Genomic DNA, 24102 nt, shown 5'->3' on the forward strand with positions numbered 1-24102 from the left:
GTGCAAACTGGCACTTAATTTATTTTAAACCATCATGAGGAGACAAGAGGTATTTAGTAAGCTAGTTTTGAAGAAAAAAAAAGACCAAAATTCATATAACTAAATGCATACCCTTTGCTACCCCTACTAACATTCTGGCTTGCATTTACATTCCAGGGTGTGAAAACAGCAGTCACGAAAATTGGTGATTTCAAAAAAATAAATAAGCCACACCAAGCCTCCAAAACATAAATGAACACCCCCTACTACCATCACCCCAAACCACACCACCAAACAAACCAAAAACTCTCAAATTAAGGCCAGCTCCTTTCCAGGTGTTCTATACTACTGGGAGCATCATCATCTAAATGGTGGATATCGGGAGGTTGGGGCATCACTTTTTTCTGTTTTGCCTACTGACAGGACAGGGGTAAAGGAAAAACATTGGAACACAAAAAGCTCCATTTAAACATAAGGAAAAACCATTTTACTGTGAGGGTGACAGAGCCCTGGCACAGGCTGCCAAGGAGGTTGTGGAGTCATCTTCTCTGGAAGACTCATCTGTATGTGTTCCTGTGTGACCTGATCTAGGTGGATTGGCTTTAGCAGGGGGGTTGGACTGGACAATCTCTCAAGGTCCCTTCTAATCCCCACCATTCTATGATTCTATGGTTACTGCAGCTCCAGTCACTCTTCCTACAAGAAGCCAAATTACACTCACTACTCATAAAAAGATACAGCAAGTTCTCATGCAGTGAATATTTAAGGGAAATTATCTTCACCATCACACTTGTGCTATGCCTCCAGAGAAAACTTTTCAAGCAAGTTTACATTAAAAAAATGATGCAAGTTAGGCAAACTGCACCTGCTCCGTCCTTCCAAAACCACAGGCAGACAGCATGTTAGTTGTTGGTTTGCAAGGGGAAAATCTTCCAAAATTTATGCAGCACATCAGAAAATTTAAACTAATTTCTGTATATTTGCAGCAGCTAAAATCCCTAGAATTAGGTAGTAAGGCTCTTCATAACACAACTTTGTTTCCCCACAAACAATAAATTAAAATCCACAAGTCTCTGAAAAATCAATTTAGGAGCAACTTACCATCCAAAACAAAAAAGTGCAAGATAAAGGCCCAAGAGGGTTGCAACAACGTGTCTTATAAATGGGCTAGTTTTGCTTGAATGAAGGTAGGTTCGAAACCAAATAGCTGCAAGCAAGGCAAACAGTTGGCACACTACAAAGTTGACCTGCATAAAAAAGAAAAGAAAAAAGTTCTTACATGCTTGTATATTAAAAATTAACAGAAACATCCACACACTACTAGCAATTTGCAGAACCTTTTGCTTTGTCGGAGCTCTTACCACAGCATGTCAGCCTCAAAGCACTTCTCCCAAGAGTCCCTCCCCTCCCAAAGCACAGAGGAGTGCTCCCCTGAGCAGCAAAGGAAAAATACATGAAACCTGTAGAGACAATGTGTGCATCAATCAAGAAAAAAAAAACCTAACAATTGAATGTATTTTCCTGTAAATTTCTATATACCAAACCATTCTATCAACCATAAAACCATTTCTACTCTCCCAGTAACATGAAGATCGGGGTTGAGTTTTTGTTTATGTGAGTATTACTACTTAATACACAAGAGCTACAAAAATCACTGGCAGATCACTTCAGTGGCCTGCACAGAAGGAAGGCTCAACAAGGTGCACTTCAGTGGTAGGTTATCACATCAACAGTTTGGTTGCACACTGGATTTTCTTCTTCTACATTTAAGCAGGATAGTTTGAGAAATTCCTGATTCCTTCAGGCCATTTACTCTAGAATCTAGACAGAAAATCTCCGGTATATTAAATATTTAAGGACATTAGGGTACTGAAAGCATAAGTGGATTAAAAAAAAAATCCAAACCAGTGAGTAAAAAGAATCATTTGACTGAAGCTTGAGGAAAAAAACCCCCACCTAATAATGTTCTGTGCCTAACAGCAGCATCTCAAGTCATCACAAGCAACAGCTTGGGTACCACTGCTTCAGGTCATAAGCACTTCAACACAAGAAATTTGCACATACTGCATGCCTGACTAGTCCTTAGCACAACAGTGTTTTAGCCTGTTTGATGTCACTTAGCAGAAATACATACATTTAATACACTGGGTACAATGACAACAATATTCTTATGTTCATGACAACAGACCTAATACTGATGTTTGCAGCAACCTCCAGCATTATAATTCATCTAGTTCATTCCTTCATCAATTTTCAGGCAAACTCCAGGCGATAACAGCGAAGGGTGAGTATGCAACCATCGTATTTGAAGCAGAAACTAAATAACACCAAATATCTACAGAACTCTCATCTTTGTAACAATTGCATAGATTCCCTATCTGCAAATGTGAGGATAATTCCCCTTTTTCTGAATTGCTCTAAAACTTCCTGTAATGCCAAGTTACACAAACACTAAGTGCCAGCAGGGAAAGACATTCAGAAGAGGCTGGGCTCCCTTTTTAACAGAAGCAGTTCAGTAAACTAAACCATCATGAACATTTTGCCGTCCATTCTCTCACTCCCACATTTCCATTATGCTTTTAACAGTATTTGAAAAATCCTAAATAAATGAGGAGATATTCTTTCAGGGCATAACTTGACCTGTTTTCTCTCCTTCATAAGCAATGATGCAAATGAAACAGAGAAAGGCTTATAATTCTGTATGAGTCCATGAATTTACTGGAAAAGTTTCATACATATGTACAAGTTTAATGAACCACCGAATGGGAAAAAAAATGATGTTTTTTTAAAATAGAAGGCAAGAAAGAAAAACTAAAGACAATGTAACTACCTATAAATTCAATATCGACATTTGTTTTGGATATTGAATACAGAAATTACACTATGCATACCACAGAGCTTGTTTCTGACCCAAGGAACATATCACCCTAGACAGACTAGGAAGAGAGAGGAGACAGAAGTGAACACGGGGACAGATATGCAACAAAGCTGAAGTGAAGGGATAAAGGGCAGAAATGTGTATTAGTAACTGTCCATACGTGGACAAACTAACATTGTTGGTTTACTCCTTGTCCAGACACCACTGCTTTCACTGCATTACAGATGATTTATCAACTGATGTCTCATGATGCTGTTCTTTTTCAGATTACCCTTCAAAAGCAAGCTAGCATAAACCAGGAAAAAAAGAAAAGTCCTCACCTGTCTCATTCTACCACCATAGCAAAACAGAATTTGCATCTCTGACCTGTATTGTCATCTCTACAGGAGCAACCAAACGCAACAACAAACTTGACTTTCACAATTCAGGATGAGCCTGCACATTTAGGAATACAGAGAATCCTCATACAAAACATGCAAAGAGAATCCAAGAAAGATGTCCCCTCTTCACTCCCTACCTGCTCACTCCTTTCACTGGCACTTGCTTTTGCATTAACTACTTACTCAAATGACCAAATCCTTATCTGAAAACCGGTATCAAATTAAACAATAAAAACTCTAAAACTCAAGCACTGTTCCCAATTACAAGTATTTTGATAACAGCAATAAAATGCAGGATATCATACTTTTAGACCTGCTCTCAAGCAAAACTTCTAGGTATATCAATTCATGATGTCAGTATTTTGAACACACAATTAAATGACTCAAGCAACACAATCTCCTTTTGAAAGCTATCCAACCTCACAAACTACTCCAGAACTACTAGTAGGTACTTTTAAACTGCTCTTCTCAAAAAGTGCAACAAAATATGCATACTTAGGTACATAGAAGATATCACCACAATACTCACACATCACCCTGCACTCCTCTGCTTTCACCAATTCAACACACTTCCCTCAATGCACTGAAATGCACTTTACAGAGCACCAATGGTTTTGCAGACTTGCATCACATCAAATCCTCCCAAAGACTGAAATATATATTTGTAAAACCAAGCTATATGGTAGTTAAGATTTGAAAGCCATGCAACATCAGTTTAGCCTTTACACATACTTACTTATGATAATATTCTGCTGCTTTATTCTATTTTCCCAAGCTGGATTTCTGACTCATTTCAGCAACGGACAATTGCTCAGATTTTGCTCTCAGCCTCTGACCCATTAAACGCTTACCATCTGCATCCTACACTGAATACAAAAACACAACATTTCCCCATAGACATGTTTATGCAGATCTGTCCATAACGTGGGAAGACTACATGGAATAAATGCAAACTTTGCAATAACTTTGTGAGATGAGTATTTCTATTCCTGTTATAAGGGTGGGAGACTGGCATGCAATGAAGAAAGCCCAAAGGGTGAAAATAAAAGCTCACTAAATTTAGCTGTCCAGTTACAGACAGTGCCTAGTTTTTCAGTTAGAACTTGAACCGGGGCTTTGAAAATGTAACTTCAGCTGCTACTTGAAGTATCAAGTATGCCTACAAATGCAGCCCAAAGTATATTAAAATGAAAGCAAAATCGGAAATCATGACTATGACATCTTTTCATTGTATTGTTTCTCCAAGTCATAGGATTTGTGTTCTGCAAAAGGGAAGGAGCTCATATGGAAGAGTTTGTGATCAATCATGAGCCATGTTAAAATCTTATAGGTAATCATCATCTGATGCTTTTCCTGACTTGAGCATCTGCCATCACAGCTTGTGTTCACTTGGTAAACATTTTGAACATCTGATTTCTTAGATTTTAAAAAGAAATGGAAAACACAGTTTTTCTACTACAAAGTCAAAGCTTATCTGTTTGCAATTACCTGCAGCTTTCAGTTGAAAGCACATATTTCTGCCAGTTCAGCGATCAGAAATACATACTCATTTCCACATCAAAATAAAACTCATCCCCTGCCAATACTGTAAGTGGTAGAAAGAACCAGACTCTGTAGAGCCCCAAATTCCATTCCATGCACTTCTAACTCCAACAGCAAGACAATGCATGCATTTTTACACAATGTTTTTGCTCAGATCAGGAGAGGGCTTCTAAAGTAAGCCTCCCCATTGTCCTCACTTCAGATGCTTTGGCATGCATGGTACACTGGTGTCCAAATACACAAACCTCACTTCTTTTAAGCTATACTGAACTAGAAGATATTGTCCAAAGGTTACGTCAGCCCATGGACTGAGTTAGGCAAAAGCAGTATCTCCCAAAATTGCTATAGCATCAATGTTAGATCCTAATGTTCATCACTTCAGTCCTTAGAAACACTCCTCCTGTGCTCCACTACTTGCCCAAGTAAATAAGTCCAACATGTAATTAGGAAAAGGATGAATGTTACTTCTCCCATCTTTATCCACATTGACCAGTGTGAAGCTGACATACAGCTCCACAGTATCCACACACTGAGATATAGTATATACAGTGCGAGAGATACAAGCACTGAAGATACACAATTTGCTTTGAAATCAAGCACAAAAATTATTTGGCTTCCTAAAAGACAAATGGAACTATTGAGATAGCAACCAAGCAAGAACAAGAACAGCGTTAGTCATTACAATCTTCAAAGCTTCCTCCAAAAAACAGGCACTTAACCAAGCCGTTATTTTGTTGGCAAACGTTATATACAATAACTTCAACGTCTGGAAATGGTATACTTGCATATCTTTTGAAAACTTACATCAAGCTCTTATGACATTATGAGTATGGGCAAAATACAACTTCCAAACACTTCATGACTTGGTCAGATGTGAACAGAACACACACAAAGAACAAAGACGACACATTCCCAAAAGCTGCATGATTCATTCCACAAACCAAATTGTAACATGCCTCCACAAAGACATAAAACCTGTTCCAATAAGCAGTTCCAGTTTCATAGAAGTAAAGAACCAGAACACCAATCCACTTAAAGCTGAGACTTCCCAGGGGGAAAAAAAAAAAAAAAAGACGCAGATGCATGAATGGCAAGTTTCACTGTGAACAGTTATAATTTAGCACAAGAATTTAGCATAAGAAAACAAACCCAGAAATTTTTACCTACTCACGTAAGGTTCATATCAACAGCTTGGCTTATGAGAGCAACACCTCTAAGTCCCATACAGAGAGCAATGTGTAATGGAAAGTTATGTGTATATAAGAATTAAAAACTTACAAAGATAATGCAAAGCCTCAGCACTGGTTATTCAGCAATGATTAATGTAGGTGTGTTAAATACCACTTAGAAATACTAGGCTATTATAAAACCTGACGTATGTATTCAACCAATTTAAAAATTCAAGCCACTATTTTGGTGCCAGACCACTCATTCAGTCAGTGCAGTTTACAGGCACACTTTGTGCCAAATGTAATAGTAAATCATGAGCATAAATTCAGTTTCAGTATTTGGAGCAGCTACATAAAATGCAAATCCACCATTAACTGCATTAAGCTATCTACATAACAAATTTGCCATTTGCATGAGCTGCACAAAAGTCAACAGAAAGTTTATAATAAAACTTTTAAAGACTTTTTTTTTTGGTCTTTTAAATCATTAAATGTAATGTATGTCATGCATTCATAAAACCAAAGTTAATTCTTTGGAAAAAAGTGTTTAAGGGATTGGTTCTTTACATAAAGGAAAAGGGAAAAAGAAAAAGGTCACTGACTGCTACAAGGATTTTTACCATCAAGAAGAAGTTTTGGCAAAACATTTTGAGTAGCTAGAAATTTCCAGCCTTCCGACACAGGCAGCATCTTTAATAAACCAGTAAAGATATTTCTGAAGTCAATGTTAAAAAGAAATATAGAAGAAAATATTTTTCTGTAATGAAAGTAATTTTCAACATTTGTAATTTTTATGTATTAATTCAGATTTTATGCTAAGCTTCCTCTTCATATCAGCTACATTTTAATATCAAAAGCCAATCGTTGCAGCCAAGCCCTCCAGAATCCTGCTACTTCACAGCACAGAAGGCTTTTGCCTCATTCAGAGAAGCAGTCAAAGCATTGAGGAAATGTAATAGATATAGATAATTCCTGACTGGATGGCACAATCATACAGGCCCACACAGCCTACAATCCACTGGGAAATAGTAATGTAATTGTATACAGTTTTGCTTACTAGCTCTAGCACAGTCCTCATAGGCACTCAGAACAAGGTGAGCTATGAAATACCTCACAAGAAAAACAGTGGCCTAGCTGGTGGACGACCAAGTAAAATTCAAGAAAATTGTATTTCACCCTCTCTCTTCTGCCAGTGATCCACACAAACTCTTTGGAAATTACCCTGTCTTTGTGTTTCTTTATTTTCTCATTTCTAACAGATCTTCTCCAATCAAATGCAAACCAGCATTCAAATCTATAAACTCCAATGAATGTCCAGGGCCTTAGTAACATGCTCTGTGTGAATAAAGGCCAATGTGAGTATTTTGGCTGGTTGACTTGGTTTTAGAGGGCTTTGGAAGACTGTGTGTATGTTTGGTTTTTAGTGGGCTTTCAAGAAAAAAAAGACAACAGTTGAATTCTTATCACTGATGAAACAGGCTGTGGAAAAACATGACTCAGTTATAAACAGAAGCACCTCCCTGGTCATGCACAGAGCCTACACCAACACTTTCAAGATGCAAGGTGCTTCATAGGTAACAATTAAGAACCTGTGGAGATGATAATTATGCAGCCAGAAATTTGGGGTATTTTCCCCCGACACTGACACACTGTGGTATGCTTCTTCCATAGAATCCAGTTTTTCTGATCTGCAAGATACCAGCATACTTGTTTCCCTGCCTGTAGCCATTTTTTGTCCCACAGTCTAACACAGAAACAATGTTATCACATACTTCCTGCTTTGTCTGACAGGACTAGTGAGCAAGGTGCATTGAGCAGCGCTCCTCCCACCTTTAGCCACACTTCTCAACAACTACAGTTATTATTAGAGAGAAAATACATTGAAGTAAAAAAACCATTTTAGAATATGAACCACAAAAACACTTTGAAAAGAGCTTTCCCAAGAGGTACAACATCAAAACAGAATAACATACTTTAACAAGAAGCAGGGATCTTCAAGCTAAGGCTTTGGGGTTTGGTTTTTTTTCATCTATCTTTAAGTCTGTTTTAGCAACAACATTTTAAACAGAAATCCCTCCAATTTGTTGACACATCCTTGTCAAAAATTGCCAAACCTTATCACAACTCATAAAGCCTTGGTTGTGCCTTATTTCTCAAGCAAGCATCAGTGTTCTCCTGTTCATGCTGCTAGCTAGGTCAAAATCCATTTCCTTTTCCCATCAAAACAGTCAGCTGAGGAATTAAAAACATCTATAGATGTTCACAAAAAGCTACTTATAACATAGGAGAGCTGATGCTTCTCCACAGCAACCAGATAGCAGTACTGACATATCCTGTTCTGTTCGATTTCTAACCTTCATGGAGTATAAAAAGAACAAACAGCTTGTACAATTAGCCAATAATTACCTACTGTGAAACCACTAAGAACTGAAGAGTGACAATAACTATTATTTGAAATCAATGATCACTTTTTTCCCCACTATTTCCTGAAAAAAATCTCTACACTGAAAATAAAAAAATAAAGAAAATTTATACAGTAGAGTTGAAAAAAGTAACTCCATGACAAGAATCAAAATCAAACTGTTTGGTAATTTTCTTCAGTTTATTGGGAAACATCAGCCAGAAGAGTCTGGAGACACTGGCACAGGTAGCTGATAAAGTCAAAGGAGTACTTCAGAAAATGTTTCTTATCTAACTCAAAAACAAACAGATATTCCTCTTTCAACTGAAAGATCACAAATCTTGTGGAAATTATTTCAAATGCATTTGAATCAAATGAAAAAAAATCAAAACTTCTTACCTGTTGAATATGTAAATACTTAACACTCCTGCCCTGATGCCTCAATCTCACTTCATGGATGAAATATAAAGAAATAAAGGATGAGCAGAAGTGGTTATTTTGGTGCAGTATCAATATGTGAGATGTTTATATTAAGACAGCATGTTCTTTACAGTAAAGAAGGTTTCTGCATGTTTATACACTACCCAATGCAAAGGGACATTCATTTCCAGATGAGACTTCCAAGCACACACCTAACAGCCGCCACTTCCTCAAAGTGCACATTCTAACCATTGGTTTTAATCAACTAACAACTGGCAACAGTTTTCAATGTTGTATACTTCATCTTCAAACAAACTTATTGGCAGCTGTAAGGACTTACTCATCAGATTATGAATGCTTTCTTTCTAAAACCAATTTCAGTCCATAACATCAAATACAGTCACAACATAATAATAGTATTTTTATTTCCAGTATTAACTTCCAATTATTAGCTTGTAATTCTTAAGTATGCTGGAGAGAGTGAAAAACATCATTAAGAACATGATATTGGCACTAGTAATCAGGTTTGTGCAGTAAATGAGCATCAAATCCAATAAGCTTCTTCAAACAGGGCTTACTAAATCACTACTAAGAATTGCTCCGAAAAAAAACTGTATGACTAAACATGTAAAATAAAACATCAGCATACACATTTTATAATGAAAACAACCAAAACTAATTCATTAAGGCTAGAAAAATGTCAGCTGAAGGGTGTTCGTTCTGATGGGCTCTTAAGGATTCAGCATTATAGAGACTGAGCAGTCACAGAGAAATTTATTCACAGAAATGGCCAAAATCTGGGAAGCAAGTTTGGTTCAAAGGTGAAACTGGACTATGAATGATGGCTTGGAGTTTTTGTTTGTTTTGTTTTGCTTTCCTCTCTCCTCAAAAACAGTAAAGACCTAAAACAGTTACTTCTGTAGAACAAAAACTGGTTTGGCCAGTTTAATGCTTGCAGAACTCGGATAACCACGGAAAAGGAGTTTACAAGATGAAAACATAACCGCCTGGCACTAAGTTGGAAAAACACTTTTCCAAATAAAGACCAACTCAGCTACTGCATTTTAACCACACAGTGCACACACACATACATAGCAATTAACCTCAAAATCTCTACTCTGTCACATGAGCACCACACCAGTACATAACATATGTTTTATTTTAATTCTCAGAGAACCACTACAGTCGCTGAAATTTTGTAAAAACTTTACCAGTTACTTGCCAAGCCAGTTAAAAATAAAGCAAAATAACACCTATGGAGGTATCCCTCTCAAAAGCACCCAGAAACAGGCACTTTCTCCATTAAGCTCTGCCTTAGTATAATTATATCCTACTGATATGCAATAAACTGAAATCCACCTTAAAATAAGCCACAAAACATTAGAAATAACATTTTTGTCCATATGGCCTGCAGAAATCCAGTAACAGCAACAGTCATTTTAATTAGCAAACAAAACAAATACTCCTCATCTTCAACAGTCTGCTTCTCAGTGTTCTTCTTGGGGGAAGGTCAGGGGGAAGCAAACCTTGAATAAGCTACTGTTCAACTTCATCTCTACTCCTCAATATCTACTATTCTCCTGCTCTTTCCAGTTCAGGAATCATCTGCAGGAGATCTGCCACCTACAAAGTCTCCAAGCATCACAACAGCAGCCCTGCAAACATCTGCAATACACAGCAACCCACAGAAGTAACATTTTATTTAAATAAAATAAATATTTTATTTTACAATATTTTAGTAACAACTTTTAGTAACATTCCCTTTTAAATTATTTTATCTACCTTCTTATATTCAATCCCATTACAGGTACCGATTTGTTAACATATTTTAAGGCAAGACTTTCTACAGATCTGATAACCATCACAGGGTTCTAATAAATTCCTGCAGATTCATGGTGGCCTTAACTCCCTAGCTTCTCTACTGTGAAGACTAAAAATCCATTCGTTATAGTCTGGACTGTCAGTCCACTTCTCACCTTCCCTGTTTGTTTTTTTGGTTTTTGGTTTGTTTTTTTTTTAATATATAAATAAAGAAAAAGAGGCTTGGGAGAGACCTTATTCCTCTCCACAGCTACTTTAAGGGAGGTTGTGGCAAGGTGGCGGTCAGCCTTTCCTCCCAAGTAAGAAACAGAATGTGAGGAAACTGCCTCAAGTTGCACCAGGAGAGGTTTAGATTGGATATTAAGAACCATTTCTTCACCAAAAGAGTTGCCAAGCCTTGGAAAAGGCTGCCCAGGGAAGCGGTTGAGTCATCATTCCTGGAGATATTTTAAAGACCTGTAGATGTGGTGCTCAGGGAGAGGATTTACAGGTACACATGGCAGTGCTGGGTTAACAGTTGGGCTCGGTGATTTTAACAATCTTTTCCAAGGTAAACAGCTCATTGACAGGAAGCAGTAGAATCAAGAGCATTACTCAGTCAGAAAGCAAGTCAGAGAGATTAAGAATGATCTATACAGATGACATCACCAGTACAGGTTATACCACTGTGGTTGTACGAGTGTGTTCACAACCACATTTCAGAAAAAGAGTACTATTTTCCTCTTAGCTCAGACCACTTTAACTGGAAGTAAAAGGAAACACCAAAGTTCCACCTACAGCAAAAGACACCATTACAGCCAAACCAAAATAGCTTTTTCATCTTGGCATATATGATTCCAGAATTAAAGGTAGAGCTATGGATGTTTTCCTTTGCAAAAGATGCCTTAGCTGCTGAAAAATATTACTTAAAACAAGCAGGCACAACTAGCATTTACCTAAATTTGCAGACAAACTCAAATTGCCAAACAGCTTTGTTCACTTGAACAAGTACTAAAAGACTAATAGTGATTACTAATGTTGAATTTAAAGTACTTTCCAACAGAAAGAGGGAAAATGAAATATCCAAACCAAAGAACTCTATCAGCATTCTTTGTGAAATCAATACTGTCAAGATGCCCACATTAAGCAAACGGGTTTTCACCTGGGTACATGTTGTTCTTCCCATCTTCCAGGAGAAAATAAACCCCCACAGTCTAGACTCCTTCTTTCAAAGGCTCAGAAAAGAAGAAAAAAAAACAATGGGCACGTGTTACTTAAGAAAAGTGCATGTTAGTCAAAATAATAAATGTGAAGAAGACAAGACGTGCTGTAATCAAGGCTGCAAATGATGTGTCACACTGCTTCATTTGGTCAACACAGGAACAGGTAAGCAGGAGTTCAAGTCAACAAATATGAGGGCTAAAGAATAATAGAGATGACTCATTCATTTCAGTTTTATCAGCTCTCAGAACTGGGTTTTAAGCTAGCACTGTACCCAAGAAAAAGCCCACATTGGGAAAAGACCTACATAGCTGTGGTACAACAGATTTACAGCAGTAACACTTCAAAAAACAAACAGCAACACAGTGGTAAACCTGTACTCGGTAAATACATTACTTGTGTCATCTTCCTTATGTGTTACTGTTTTTTCTTCATTAGCTTGTTCTTTGGGCACTCCAGAATTTATTTTCAATATCCCAGGACTGCAGTAAATCTGTAACGATTTCTGAACTGCACCTTGAATTCCGAAAGGGCTTGTACTGTGGTGAACATAGGTCAGTAAGTGTTCACACTTATAACACCTAAATTAATTGCCTAAGGATGGGAGAAACAATTTGACAAAACAAAGCTGGTGATTATAGGCTGCTTGAGTAAAGGCTGACGTTTACTGTAGAAACCTTGGGCTGCAATATTGTTTAGCTTTTTCCACTGCTTCACAAAAACCTGGAGAAAGTACAGCCACTATGAAAGCATGCAAGAGTCTATCAGAACGAAAACTCATTGCTGCCTCCCTAAAAATGAAAAGTAGCTCTGCACTTTATGTCCACACAACATGAACGTGAAAGAGATATAATGCAAGAAAGAAATACCTCTACCACTTAAAAGATGGCTCATCTTTTCCAATACTGCAGCCACTGTCTGCTTGTTTTTCTTTTTAAACTCTATTCATTACAGCTTCCACTCCTTCCTTCAAGATAGTCACTTTGTCTTGCCACTTCTTTTCTCTTATCCCAACAGTTTTACCCTTCTCTACACATTTTTCATTGCAGAGTAATTTCAACCAACAATATGTGGAGAGTTAAGTCAACACTAAACACTAGGACTAAAATCTGATGATACATTCCCTCCACCAGTTCAAAAGGAAGTTAGGAAACCACTAAAAACTTTGCTAGCGAATCCAGACAATTCAAAACATCCAACCACTGAGAACAGCACATACAGAATAGAGAATGGGACCTATTTTCCAACTTCATTCACTGCTGTCTCCATCTCTCATCGTGGGAGATTATGCTTTACTATCCATCCTTCATTCTTCTTGTCACTGTCAGCAGCAGATAATGCAAGCACAAGGCAAAGGAGGGGCCCAATTCTCTTATCCTGCCACTCCTTTATCTTCAGTGTTTGGATTTTACACACCCATGAATGCTACTTTTACTCACTCCTACTGCTCCTATGCTTCCTGGGTTACATCAGGAAAATCAGGCATATGCTGCTACATATTTCACTGTTGCACATGAGCATCTAAGAATCAGTGGTGAAAAAGGGTAAAACTTGGGACATTCTTCACTCTTTTATCCATTTTTTAGTTTCATAATGCTGGAGACAAATATTAGGCCATCTAAATTCTGGGCAGCTATACAGGACAATTTTTTTTTATTTCCATTCCATGTTTATACAAAAAGGTTTTTATCAGACTAAAACATTTCAGTCCTCAGGAGACTACATTAGGTTGCCTTGGCAGAAGAGAAGAGAGGCTAAGCCACCACTAACACCAGAGATCAAACCAGGATCTATAGGTTTCCCACAAGCAAATCAGGCACATATTGCTTTTGAGTAAAACAATTCTCTACACCACCTCCAAACCTGGCCTTTTACCTAAACTCCAGCTGTGGCTCATCTCCAAAGTACCAAAATAAAGCAAAAAATTGTGTGATACATTTTGCCACTCACATACATGTAAGAAATAAACATTTCATACATATACACAAGAAAAAAAATCCTGTCCACTTTCTTTGAAGGTAACAAGGTGAAACACAAAGTCTCAACATACGTAAACATATTTGCTTTTATGTGGAACTGAGCACATTCAGGACACATTGGAAGCAACAAGGAAGCACACGCAGAAAATCATGCAAAAATGTTGATGCAGCAAACTGGCCTGTAATCACTACATTAAGGAAGTTCATATGGTTTATACACTTCACATTTAGGAAGACTCAGAATTTTATGCCTATTGCTATTGAAAAAAAAAGGTGGGGTTAGATTCTCTGAAGGTTGATGGCACTCACGTAGAAAATTACATTCATTCTACAAAAATGAGGCAATTTTTTCAAATAAAAGTTAAAATTAGGATGCAACAAATGCATGGAAAAGTATGGAAATAGCAAGGATTTTTTTTACTCAGGTTGAAAAAAAAAAACACTGCTCATCTTTACAGTCCGGATTTTAACTGAAGTGCATAATCTTAAGCATGAACATTTTATTCACTTCCCACATTCTAATAGTTGGAGCCACAGCCTTTCTTTTCTTATCCAGAAGATAATCACTGCAGTTAGCTTAGTTGCTCCAGTTGTTCAGAATATTTCAGGATTTCAAGATCAACCTCTTCAACAACTCAAGCTAAAAGTTGACGCTGACATATCATTGTAGTCTACCTCCCATCTCCTCTGCTCAGCTGTTCCTCTACTACAGATATCTGTCCAGCAAGTGAAAGGCAGTAATAGCACATATCATTTTCGCCAATTTTCAGATTAAAATTTTGCTCCCTCTGGTGGAAAGAGTGAAAGCAAAGATGATTCCTTTAACTCACCTTACCTTTTAGACCCAAAGCCAAGAAGAAAGATTTGCTCTCCTAGAATCGTTCTCATCTCACAGCAAATTCAAATCTCTCCAATATAACAACAGGGAAGCTGATATGTCATCAAGGGAACTCATTTGTCAACAGATAGTCAACAAGACAGAGCCATAACTAGAAATGGACCAAGGTCCAACACAGTATCTGTCAGGTTTCACCTCAGAGAAAGAATAAAGTGGCAGAGATGGAACATGACATGAGTACAGACAGGAAAAACAGAAGATGAGCTGAGGGACTTAACTTCACAGTTACTATCAAGTTGCAATTTCAATGCACTACACAATACATGACTCTCTAGAAGCTGAGTTTTGATGATAATCCTCCCCATACTTGCCTTCATAACTACTTTCATTCTTTCTCTTCCCTAACAAAAGGATGCTGCAGCATATAAACATTCTTTCACTCGTTCATTAACTTTAAGGACCCAGGGGGATGCAGTTCTCAACAGGATGCTTTCTTTGCTGAGGAACAAACTTAGGTTCTCCAAAAAGTGAAAAGATACAGCTCTCACAAGGCTTTTCTTCTCACAGAGTGAATTTTTTTCTGTCCTATAAACAGATACAAAAGAAAGGTGTGCAAGTTTGCCTTCCCACAGCTTTAAAGAAAATAGTAAGTTCCTGTTCACATGAAGCGTGCTCCCAGACTGAAACTAGCCATAGCAAAACTGGAACAAGCAGCCTCTCAGAAACACATTAACCTTTCCACATAGCCATTTAAGTTAACCTGGTATAAGACAGAGTAAGAGACAAGGGGTTAACACAGAGACAAGTTACCACATAATATCTTGTTGGAGGATATACAGAGAGGTGGAAAACAAGCTCTTCTCCATTCTTATTGCTAACTAGTACTCTAGTAGAAGAAAGGTCTAAGAACAGCAATCTATTAAAGCAATCAAGTCTTTCACTTGTAACAAAGATGGGCAGAGGAGCCTGGTCATCCTACAAATGTGTCCAATGGCTCTGGTGGAGCTGTCATCCTCCTTTCACACTGATCTCCAGCAAGCACATAACCAACATTGTTCTCAAACAAATCTGTGCCTCTAGTTCTAACAAGAATTAAATTAAAAAGTACTCAATTTCTCCCATTCAGTCTATGAACAGATAAGGAACTGATTAATTAGTTCAACCATAAGTGACAGGAGCCTCACCTTTAACTGAAATTTCTATTTCCATTCCCTGACAAATAGGAAAGGCTCTTCCAATAATTTGTTTGAACATCCACACAGCAGAGTCATATTAACACATCCTATCTGGGTTTGTCCTCCCAGAATTACATGCCTTTACCTTCACTAAAACTTCAGACAGTAATGGTTTAAAAGTAATTCGCAATCACAATGTTTTTGGGTATAAAAGTGAACACCTACTCATGGTCAAAACTGAAACATAGAAGTGAAGAAACAAAATATCCATCAGTCTCAGAGCTGGTATTGTTCTGGAGTGCCTACTTCAAGTAACTGTTTCACTGATATGACTAGTCACAGTACAGATTTGGATGAAGTAGCAGAAATAACTCACTAATCAGAAAACCGTTACTCTTTTACTATGTTTTTTTTTTCCAAGCACTGCTATATTTTCATGCTGAGTACACACAGACACACACTACAACGTATTGCCACTTTCTTTTTCTCCACCCTCATTCTCTACCACCTTTAATTACGCTGAACACATTCCACATCTTTCCTGTATTACAAGCTTACTTTTAAGACAGGCTGAGAGGTTACAAAAATCTAACTTTCTACTTTTTAAATTAGTTATAGATGCACTCTCCCCAGTGTGGTATGATTTTGTAGCTCTTCAACTCATACTCCAAGCACAATCAGCACTCTTCATATACAACTGGACCTACACTACATACACTCCACTGATGTCTAAATCCGAAGTATGTATGAATTTTAACTGCTTATAAAAGATCTTTTAAACCACATGTTTAGTCACCCTCCATTGTGATTATCCCTAAAAAGCTTCAGACCTCAAATAGTGTTTAATCAAAACACTTTATCTTTCCTGGAGCATCTGCTGAAACATTGTTGAAGTGTTCAATACCGGGAAGTCTTCCAGGCTTTGACAAAAAGAAACTTTATTACCATCAAAATACTATATCCACTTAAATGCTATAAGCTTAAACTTGGTAGAAGCTGCATTAGGTCATGAAGCAATTCCATTTATGCCTACTTTTATGAATAGATAATTATACGATGCCAGCATCATGCCATAAAAAGATGGTCATATTTTGTCTTAAGAGCACTCTGTAGAAGCTACATGCTTAATGGAAATAAATACATGGCACCTGCCAAGAGCTGCATACAGCCTTCACGTACGAGGCACTGAGCTATGTGCTGCCTTTGACCCTGGCTGCACGTATCATTGCCGGTAGCGTGTCTTATCTATTCCATCACAGCAAGCTCAATTTCAACCTGTCCACTTTTGTCAGTTTTCTAGAAGATACTTTTTCACATGGAGCTTTAACTCAAGGTTCCATTCAAACAAATGGCTCAGGAAGCATGGGAAGAAAAAAAAGAAGAGTCTGTAGTTTGTTCAACTTCCAGAACTCTTTCACTAGACATGCTCCCTCCTCTGTACTTCTGCTCTCTTACTTAAGAGCTGTGTTTTGTAAAATCAAGCAAGCAAAACCCCTCTCTACATAACCACAAACAGTTTTCCTTCATGGGCTTTCATTCATCCATTAACAGAGATTTGAGGGTTTTTTGTAAGAATTCCTCAAGTAAAATTTCCTTGTACTACAAAATTTACAGGAGTTACTCAAGGTAACTTACATACTCATAAACACCTAAATATTATGTAGATTTCAGAGGTTCAAATCATTTCCCCTACAAATAAACATTCTTGTACAACTTCAGTCGTTCAACCGCAAGCCTCAGTTTCCCTGTCTCACTTTGCCCACGTCTCGTGAAGTCGCCAAGACTGACAGTCTTCAGGAATTTCGATGGCACCCAAACCAAAGGTACACAGAAGCACTCTACCTACTAAGTACAGATGAATTCCCAACAGCACTGTGTGCAGCACACGTCGTTATTTAACGCTGCATTTACAAATCGCTGGCAGACGCATCTGGGCATCGCACGCCGCCTCGCCTCGGCAGTCATCACCCAACCTTTGCATCGCCGCGCTGACGCCGGCCCCGTTCCCAGCTGGGAGGCCACATCTGCCCCAAGCGCGATGCCAACAAGTTGGCGAGCGCGGTGGGGCGGCAGCATGGCCCGACCCCGGCCCAGCGGACAGACGCCCCGGCGGCGCGAGGCGGGCCGGGCCGGGCCGGGCGCTGGACCAGGCGGCGGCGCGAGGGCACCTGCACGCGGAACGCGACCGCAGCTCCCCGCCCCGGCGCCCCCCCGCGGGCCGCGTCCGCGCCCCCGCCGCCTCAGCCCAGGCTGCGTGAGGGGAACCGCCGCCTCCTCGCCGGGCAGGATGGAGGGGCCGTGGGGGGATGGGGCGGGGTGGGACGGGACAGGAGACAGCTGAGCGGGGGCGCTCTGCCGGCGCGGCGCCGCCCCTCCCCTCCCCTTCCCTCCTCAGCGAGCCCCCGGGAGACAGCGGCATTGCAGGCGCCTCCCCATCCTCACCTGGTCGACGGGCAGCCGCACGGCGTTGCTGAGAGGCTGCAGCAGAGTGGAGCCTGTGGTGCTGGTGGCCATGGCGAGGGGACCGCCTCCCGCGCCGGCAGAGCGGGCGATGAGGCCGAAGAACCGCTCCCCTCCCGGGCTCCCGCGACAGCGGCAACAACGGCGGCGGCGGCAGCGCGAAGAGCTCCAGCCCCGCACGGCGCCGTGACAACAAGGGGCCGGCGCGGCCCCGCCGCGGACTGACAGCGCCATCGGCCAACCAGCGCTCGGCGCCGCCACGGAGTGACAGGCGGGCTCGCCCAATCCCCGCCCCTCAGCGGGGTGGGCGGGACGAGGCGGCTCCCCTCCGGTTGCCGTGGCCCGTCGCGGGGGGCGGGGAGGCGAAGATGGTGCCTCGGCGGGTGGGGGTCGGTGAGGGCTACCACGGGGCTGAGGGCAGGAGGCGGCCCTGCGGCGACCGCTCCGCGCTGAGGGCGGCAGAAGATGCGCGCGGCGCGCAGGTACCGCGCAGTGGCCCGCGCGGCCTCGCCCTTCCCCAGGGCGGAACGGGGTCTCGCCCGCGCCTCGCTTCTCCGCGGCTTGCAGAGATCTGCCTGGCGCCGAGGGGACCGCGGCCTCGCTGAGGGAGCGAGGGGCGGGCGGGGGCACCTGAGGGGAAATAGCGGGGTCGGGAGCAGGGGTAGACTACCAGCGGAGCTCCCCGAGGAAGCGAGTTGCGGGCGGTGCCCGGCAGCGGTCGGCCCAGCCGGCGCCTGAGGTGTAGCGCAAACCCGTGTGGGCACAGGGGTATGCTGAGGTGATGAAGAGATCAAGAGCCCCGCGTGCTGGTAACCATCTCTCCTTCACCGAGGCTGCATACACAGTGGTGGATGAGTGATGGATACACGCAAGGTGTGAGGGTGGCCTGGCACCCTCTGGGGAAGCTGCAAAAAGTGGGTAAAAAGCCCTATTCCTACAGCCACTGACTGACTTAAGGAAGTCTGCCTAGCATAGCTATTAGACACATTTTTGTTTCACATTATTAATGGTCTCTTTCTTAAATACAGAACCCTGAAGTGGTACGAGCATTACTTTGTCAGTCAGTTCACCCAAGCAGTGCAGTTCCCTTCAAGAAAGGAAGAAGCAATGTGGTGATGTCAATAGCAATCAATTGGTACACAGTCCAGCTCTCCACCTGTTCAGTCAACACTACACAGTGAGAGAGAGAGTGAAGTCTTGAGTGAAGGCATTGTGTTAGGAAGCGCAGCAAGCATTACCAGATGAGCTTGTGCCATAGGCTGCTTATGAAATCATCCTTGTTTAGTGCCCTGCCTGCCTCTTGTACCTTGGAGCTTTCTATAGAGTTTTTTTCCTGTGAAATAATTGTAACCTTAATTGTTCTAAATGATGTGGTGAAGGAGGCTCCAAGGGAATATGCTGCTCTGTAGAACTGCTCAAGAATCCTGGGTCTAGTGAGAGAAAACTCTTAAGTCATTCCTTGCACTTTGTTAAACCTTTCTTCGATAAGTAATTTACCCCCAACACAGAAGTAGGTGAAAGATTAAATGCCTTGTCCAATATCATGTTAACAGTGCCTGGAGTAGTGGCTAGATGTAGTGATTTACATAGCCATTTAAGTTCAGGGTTAATGCTAATTGGTAGTAGCAGGAAAATGGTGGTAAGTGTAATTGCTTGAAAACATCTGTAGTTGTTTCTTTTACTGAATTCCAGACCACACTCTACTTCTGTGGTAAAGTCTTTTGTCTGCATTTAAGGAGACTGGTTAATAGGTACAAATAAGTGTGTTTAATTAGATTTCTTCGCTACATGACAGGCAATTACAATTGTGGCAGCATCTCCAGCTTCGGAAGCAATGGTGTGATGCTTTTGTGGTAGAGAGCACTGCTTTCAGAAAGGGGAAAAAAGAAAACTCAAAACTTTTCCTGATTAATTCTGAACCAGTCCCTTGAATCTAAACTTGCAAATTACATATACATGTGAGTTACTCCACAGGATTTCAATGCCACTAGGCTCAGTACAATCTGCTTACTTCTATGCATATGTATATAAAGACAAAGTTAATTTTGTCTGGTTAATTTAATTTTTTTAATAAGGAGATATATACCTATGCACACATCTTTGGAACCTAAACATTCTCAAATGAAGCCATGGAAGAGCTGCTTTAGAAAAGGCTGAGAGCTAATTCTGAATCATAGTCTAGTCACAAGAAATGATTCTGGTACATCTATGGAGGTGGTGTTACGGAGTCTTTCATGAAATATTTGCAGCAAATAATTAACCTACTGAATGAACGCCTCACTTTCAATTAACAAAATGCATGAGAACAACCTCATAGTATCACAGCATAGATATCAGTTGGTTTTAAAACACAGACCTTCATTTTCAGGTCATTTTTAGTCTTTTTTTTTTTCAATATGTGTGTTCTTGCAATGCTTAGAAAATACAAAAATATGCTTCTCAGTCTGACTCCTAGACTCTTAGGAGTTCATACCCATAAGATACATTTATCTGTACTGTAAATCACAGTACCATTTTAAGTAGTTTGCATCTATGGCATTAAGTTACATAAGTATGTCTTTCACAAGTTTCCACTGGAGAAATTTGGTGGTTTGGAAAGATGTTCATCTGTTCTTATTTGGGAAGGTATGTGTTGAAGAAACATTTCTTTAAAATAGTAAAAAAAGAATAGTCCCTTTGTAGTGACAGGAGAGATCAGTTATATAAAAGTGGTTCTGCTCTGGCAAGGGAGTTGGACTGGATAATCTTTCAAGGTCCCTTCCAACCCTTAAGATTCTGTGAAAGAACAAAAGGAGTCCTGCCCCACAGACCTTAAAATCTATGTTCACCATTAACAGTCAAGCATAGAAATATGAGAAGAAAGAATCAGGAAAACCAGCAATTTCTGCCAGAGAAGTACATTGTCTTTGATGTCTGCTGTAAAATGTATGGTAAGGGCTTTCACCAGCACTGCAGTGAAACTAGGTCTGCTTTTCCTTTTTTCTTTTTTTTTTTGAAAGAAGACTTCATTACATATGTTTCCAGAGAACTTCCTGCCCATGTGAGACTAGTGTGTTGTGTGGGGGAAGGTGAGGCATTGCCTGGCGACAGGTAGCATTCTGCATCACATGCACACGGTGACAGCACAATTAGTCCCGAAAGCTAAACGATGCTGTGGAAAAGAAGGCAGGTGAAAGATACAAAGAAGCTACTGTACCTAGAATAATGAATCTATAAAATTTCACCGAAGTGAGACAGTTTTCAATAAACATTGCTTACTTTCCTACTATTTTCAATATTTGCCTGTAAGCGAGCAAGAAGTGGTAATTCCACAAGGAAATTCTTTTCACCAAAGGCTGTCAGTCAAAATGCAGGAAGATGTGTTGATTTAAATAATCCCTGGAGAGTGGCTTGGCATAGCATGAACTTCTGATGTTCTGCAATTAAGTTTTTATGGTCCCATAAGTGCTTATAGTTCTTAGGTATAAAAATAATCACAAAGGCATCTCTCAGCCCTACAGAGAATACTTAATCTGTCAAAGCAATGTAACAAATGCTAGAGGTTTCCTGTAAACTTTGTTTATTTGAATGACAGTGTAAGATGTTCAGATGTTTACAATACCAGTCTTCCCATATGACATTACGCAATAAAGAACCAAGAAAGAAGAGCTGTGGCAGAGGACAGGAAGGGATGATGGGACAAAGTTACTAGATGCACCATTGTGTCCAGTCCTTGTTCCTCCTTTTATTCAATAAAGTCATCTGGGAACAGATTCATAGTTGGAAAATGGGAACAATTCTTGAAACTCCTTTTAGCAGAATAGATGAAAAGAAAAATTGGTTTCAGTATTAGGCATAAAGAGGTGATCACTTTTCCAGTGGAGTCTTATTCTGGCCTTACCTATCTGGTTATGCTTAGCCTAAAATACTTGAGACTTAATTCCAAAGAGAATATTTCTGCAAAAGCCGATACCAGTCAAACTCAACTACTGTTCATAAAAAAAAAATCTACTGTTCAGATTTTGGCATTTGTTTATATCTTTGTCTCACCCTTCCTCCTAAAGCAGTCTTTTGCCATGCCTTACAATATTCTGTACAGAACAATAAGCTGCACATGCATCAGCTATTTTCTGAACAAATATAATCTTTAATTAGCCAGTTCCACTGTATTAGTAATTTAGCACCCAGTGTGATTCCTGTTAATGTTAGTAGGAATCCTTCATGATGATACTGTTGATTGCCAGCTCAAGTAACATTTGTTTGGCCCTGTCCTTATCGGGGAAAACACGAATGCCTTTCTGCAGTCTAGCTACAAGACAGCTATGATCTCCCTTCAGCCCTCTTAGCAAAACGTTGGGTTTAGATTTTTTACTTGTTCTTTTGTTTTTGGCCTAGAGTTGCTCTGAAAGCAAATAAGCTGCTCTGCTTTCAAGGCAGCAATCAGTTTATATTGTAAAACTCATTTAAATCAACTTTCTTCAGAGTGCTTAAGTTTTGTAAATTCTATGATAGGGAAATGCATCACTGTCCCTTGGACACATAGACTCGTGGTCAGCTCAGACCATTTCAGTTTTCAGTTGTAATACAAAGTCTGTTAACAAAATCAGGCAGAGCTTCTAAGGAAGGATGAGTAACAGCTCACTTTACCGATCAACTGTGAGTATCAACTCTCAGGTACAGATCTTGGAAGTGGTAATTTCCTTGCTAAAGGAACTTCCTGCTTTCATGACAAGGAAAAACCAACTGACTTCAACAATAAGTTACTCTGATAACTGAGTGAGTTGCTTTTTCAAAGCAAATTCTACTCTAAAATTATTTATGGAGAAACAGTACAAACTGACAGTGTACAGCATTTCAAAGTGTAACAATTAGTGCCACATGCAATTGGGGTATTGTCACTCCAATGATGGCAAAGTTTAGGGAATAGAAGTGCCTTTTTTTTTTTTTCAGAACTGAACTGAAAGCAATGAACTTCAAAGCTAAGTTATGAGTTTAAGAAGTGTTGAGGTTATTTAGGTATCTACCACACTATGAGAAATACAATGGATGGGAGAGGCTGGCAATAACCTTGCAAGGAACCTACTACTATAAAAACAGTAGTAAAGAACTGACAAGTCTAGCTTTTGTGTTGATTTAACTATAAAAAAGACACATTCATATTAAATGCATATGAATAAAAGTACAGTGAATACATCATTTAATTTCATTTCCTGTGATCCTGTAACAGCAGGGCATGGAAATAACTGCTTTTAACAAGTTTCTCAGGTTTCAGAGCTGTCTTTGTATTGTGTCTCCTTGGCTGAAAGGTGAGACCTGACCCTTCTCAATATCTGATGTTACAGGTTCTCAAACTGATCCTTGCCACTTAAAGAGCTCAGTTCCCAAGGTTCTTCCCACTTGCCCTAGGTGAGTTGCAACAAGATAGGACTAAGACGCTTCTTTATTTGGATAGTTTCTGTAATAATAATACGGCTTATTCATCCCAGAGTTGCTTAAGGGTTGCTTTTAATGCCAAGATAAGCTTCCGGAGTGAAGTGAGTTTATTCTAGGAGCAAAGGTTGGAGTGTAGGAGGGGGTGCAAAGTAAATAACAAAAAAACAGTTTAAAATTAAGCTTACCAAATAAGTTTTTCTTTCAGTTGCTTCAAATTTACAATTAAGGGAGAGAGGAGGACTACAGAATCTTCTTTTTCTGTTCCCCAGGACTGGCTCGTCCATATGGCCATTGCTACTTCGTTCAGGATGATTCTTCTTGCTCTTCTGAATTATCATGTTGAATCCTGATCATATTTCTGTCCAGTAAGAAGTAGTAATTTTTCCTTGAAGGGTTTCTTGGGTTAGTCCATGTGTGTTCATTTAAGCTTAAATTACCCTCCTACTTT

At 39.9% G+C, this 24102-nt stretch overlaps 1 protein-coding gene across 2 annotated transcripts in view; it reads right to left on the bottom strand.

The window, feature by feature from the left end:
* MBOAT2 (membrane bound O-acyltransferase domain containing 2) overlaps window positions 1–18434 on the bottom strand; it is a 95229-nt gene extending 76795 nt beyond the window's left edge. For both annotated transcript variants that reach the window (XM_061990544.1, XM_061990543.1), the window contains exons 1-2: window positions 18225–18434; window positions 1081–1226 (exon numbers count right to left, since the gene is read on the bottom strand). In XM_061990544.1, the coding sequence (XP_061846528.1) occupies window positions 1081–1226; window positions 18225–18296 (218 nt within the window). In that variant the 5' untranslated portion in view covers window positions 18297–18434. The remainder of the gene's footprint in view (window positions 1–1080; window positions 1227–18224) is intronic.
* Between the last annotated feature and the right edge of the window lie 5668 nt (window positions 18435–24102).

The sequence above is a fragment of the Colius striatus genome, chromosome 2 (genome assembly GCF_028858725.1).
Source record: "Colius striatus isolate bColStr4 chromosome 2, bColStr4.1.hap1, whole genome shotgun sequence".
Classification (NCBI taxonomy): domain Eukaryota; kingdom Metazoa; phylum Chordata; class Aves; order Coliiformes; family Coliidae; genus Colius; species Colius striatus.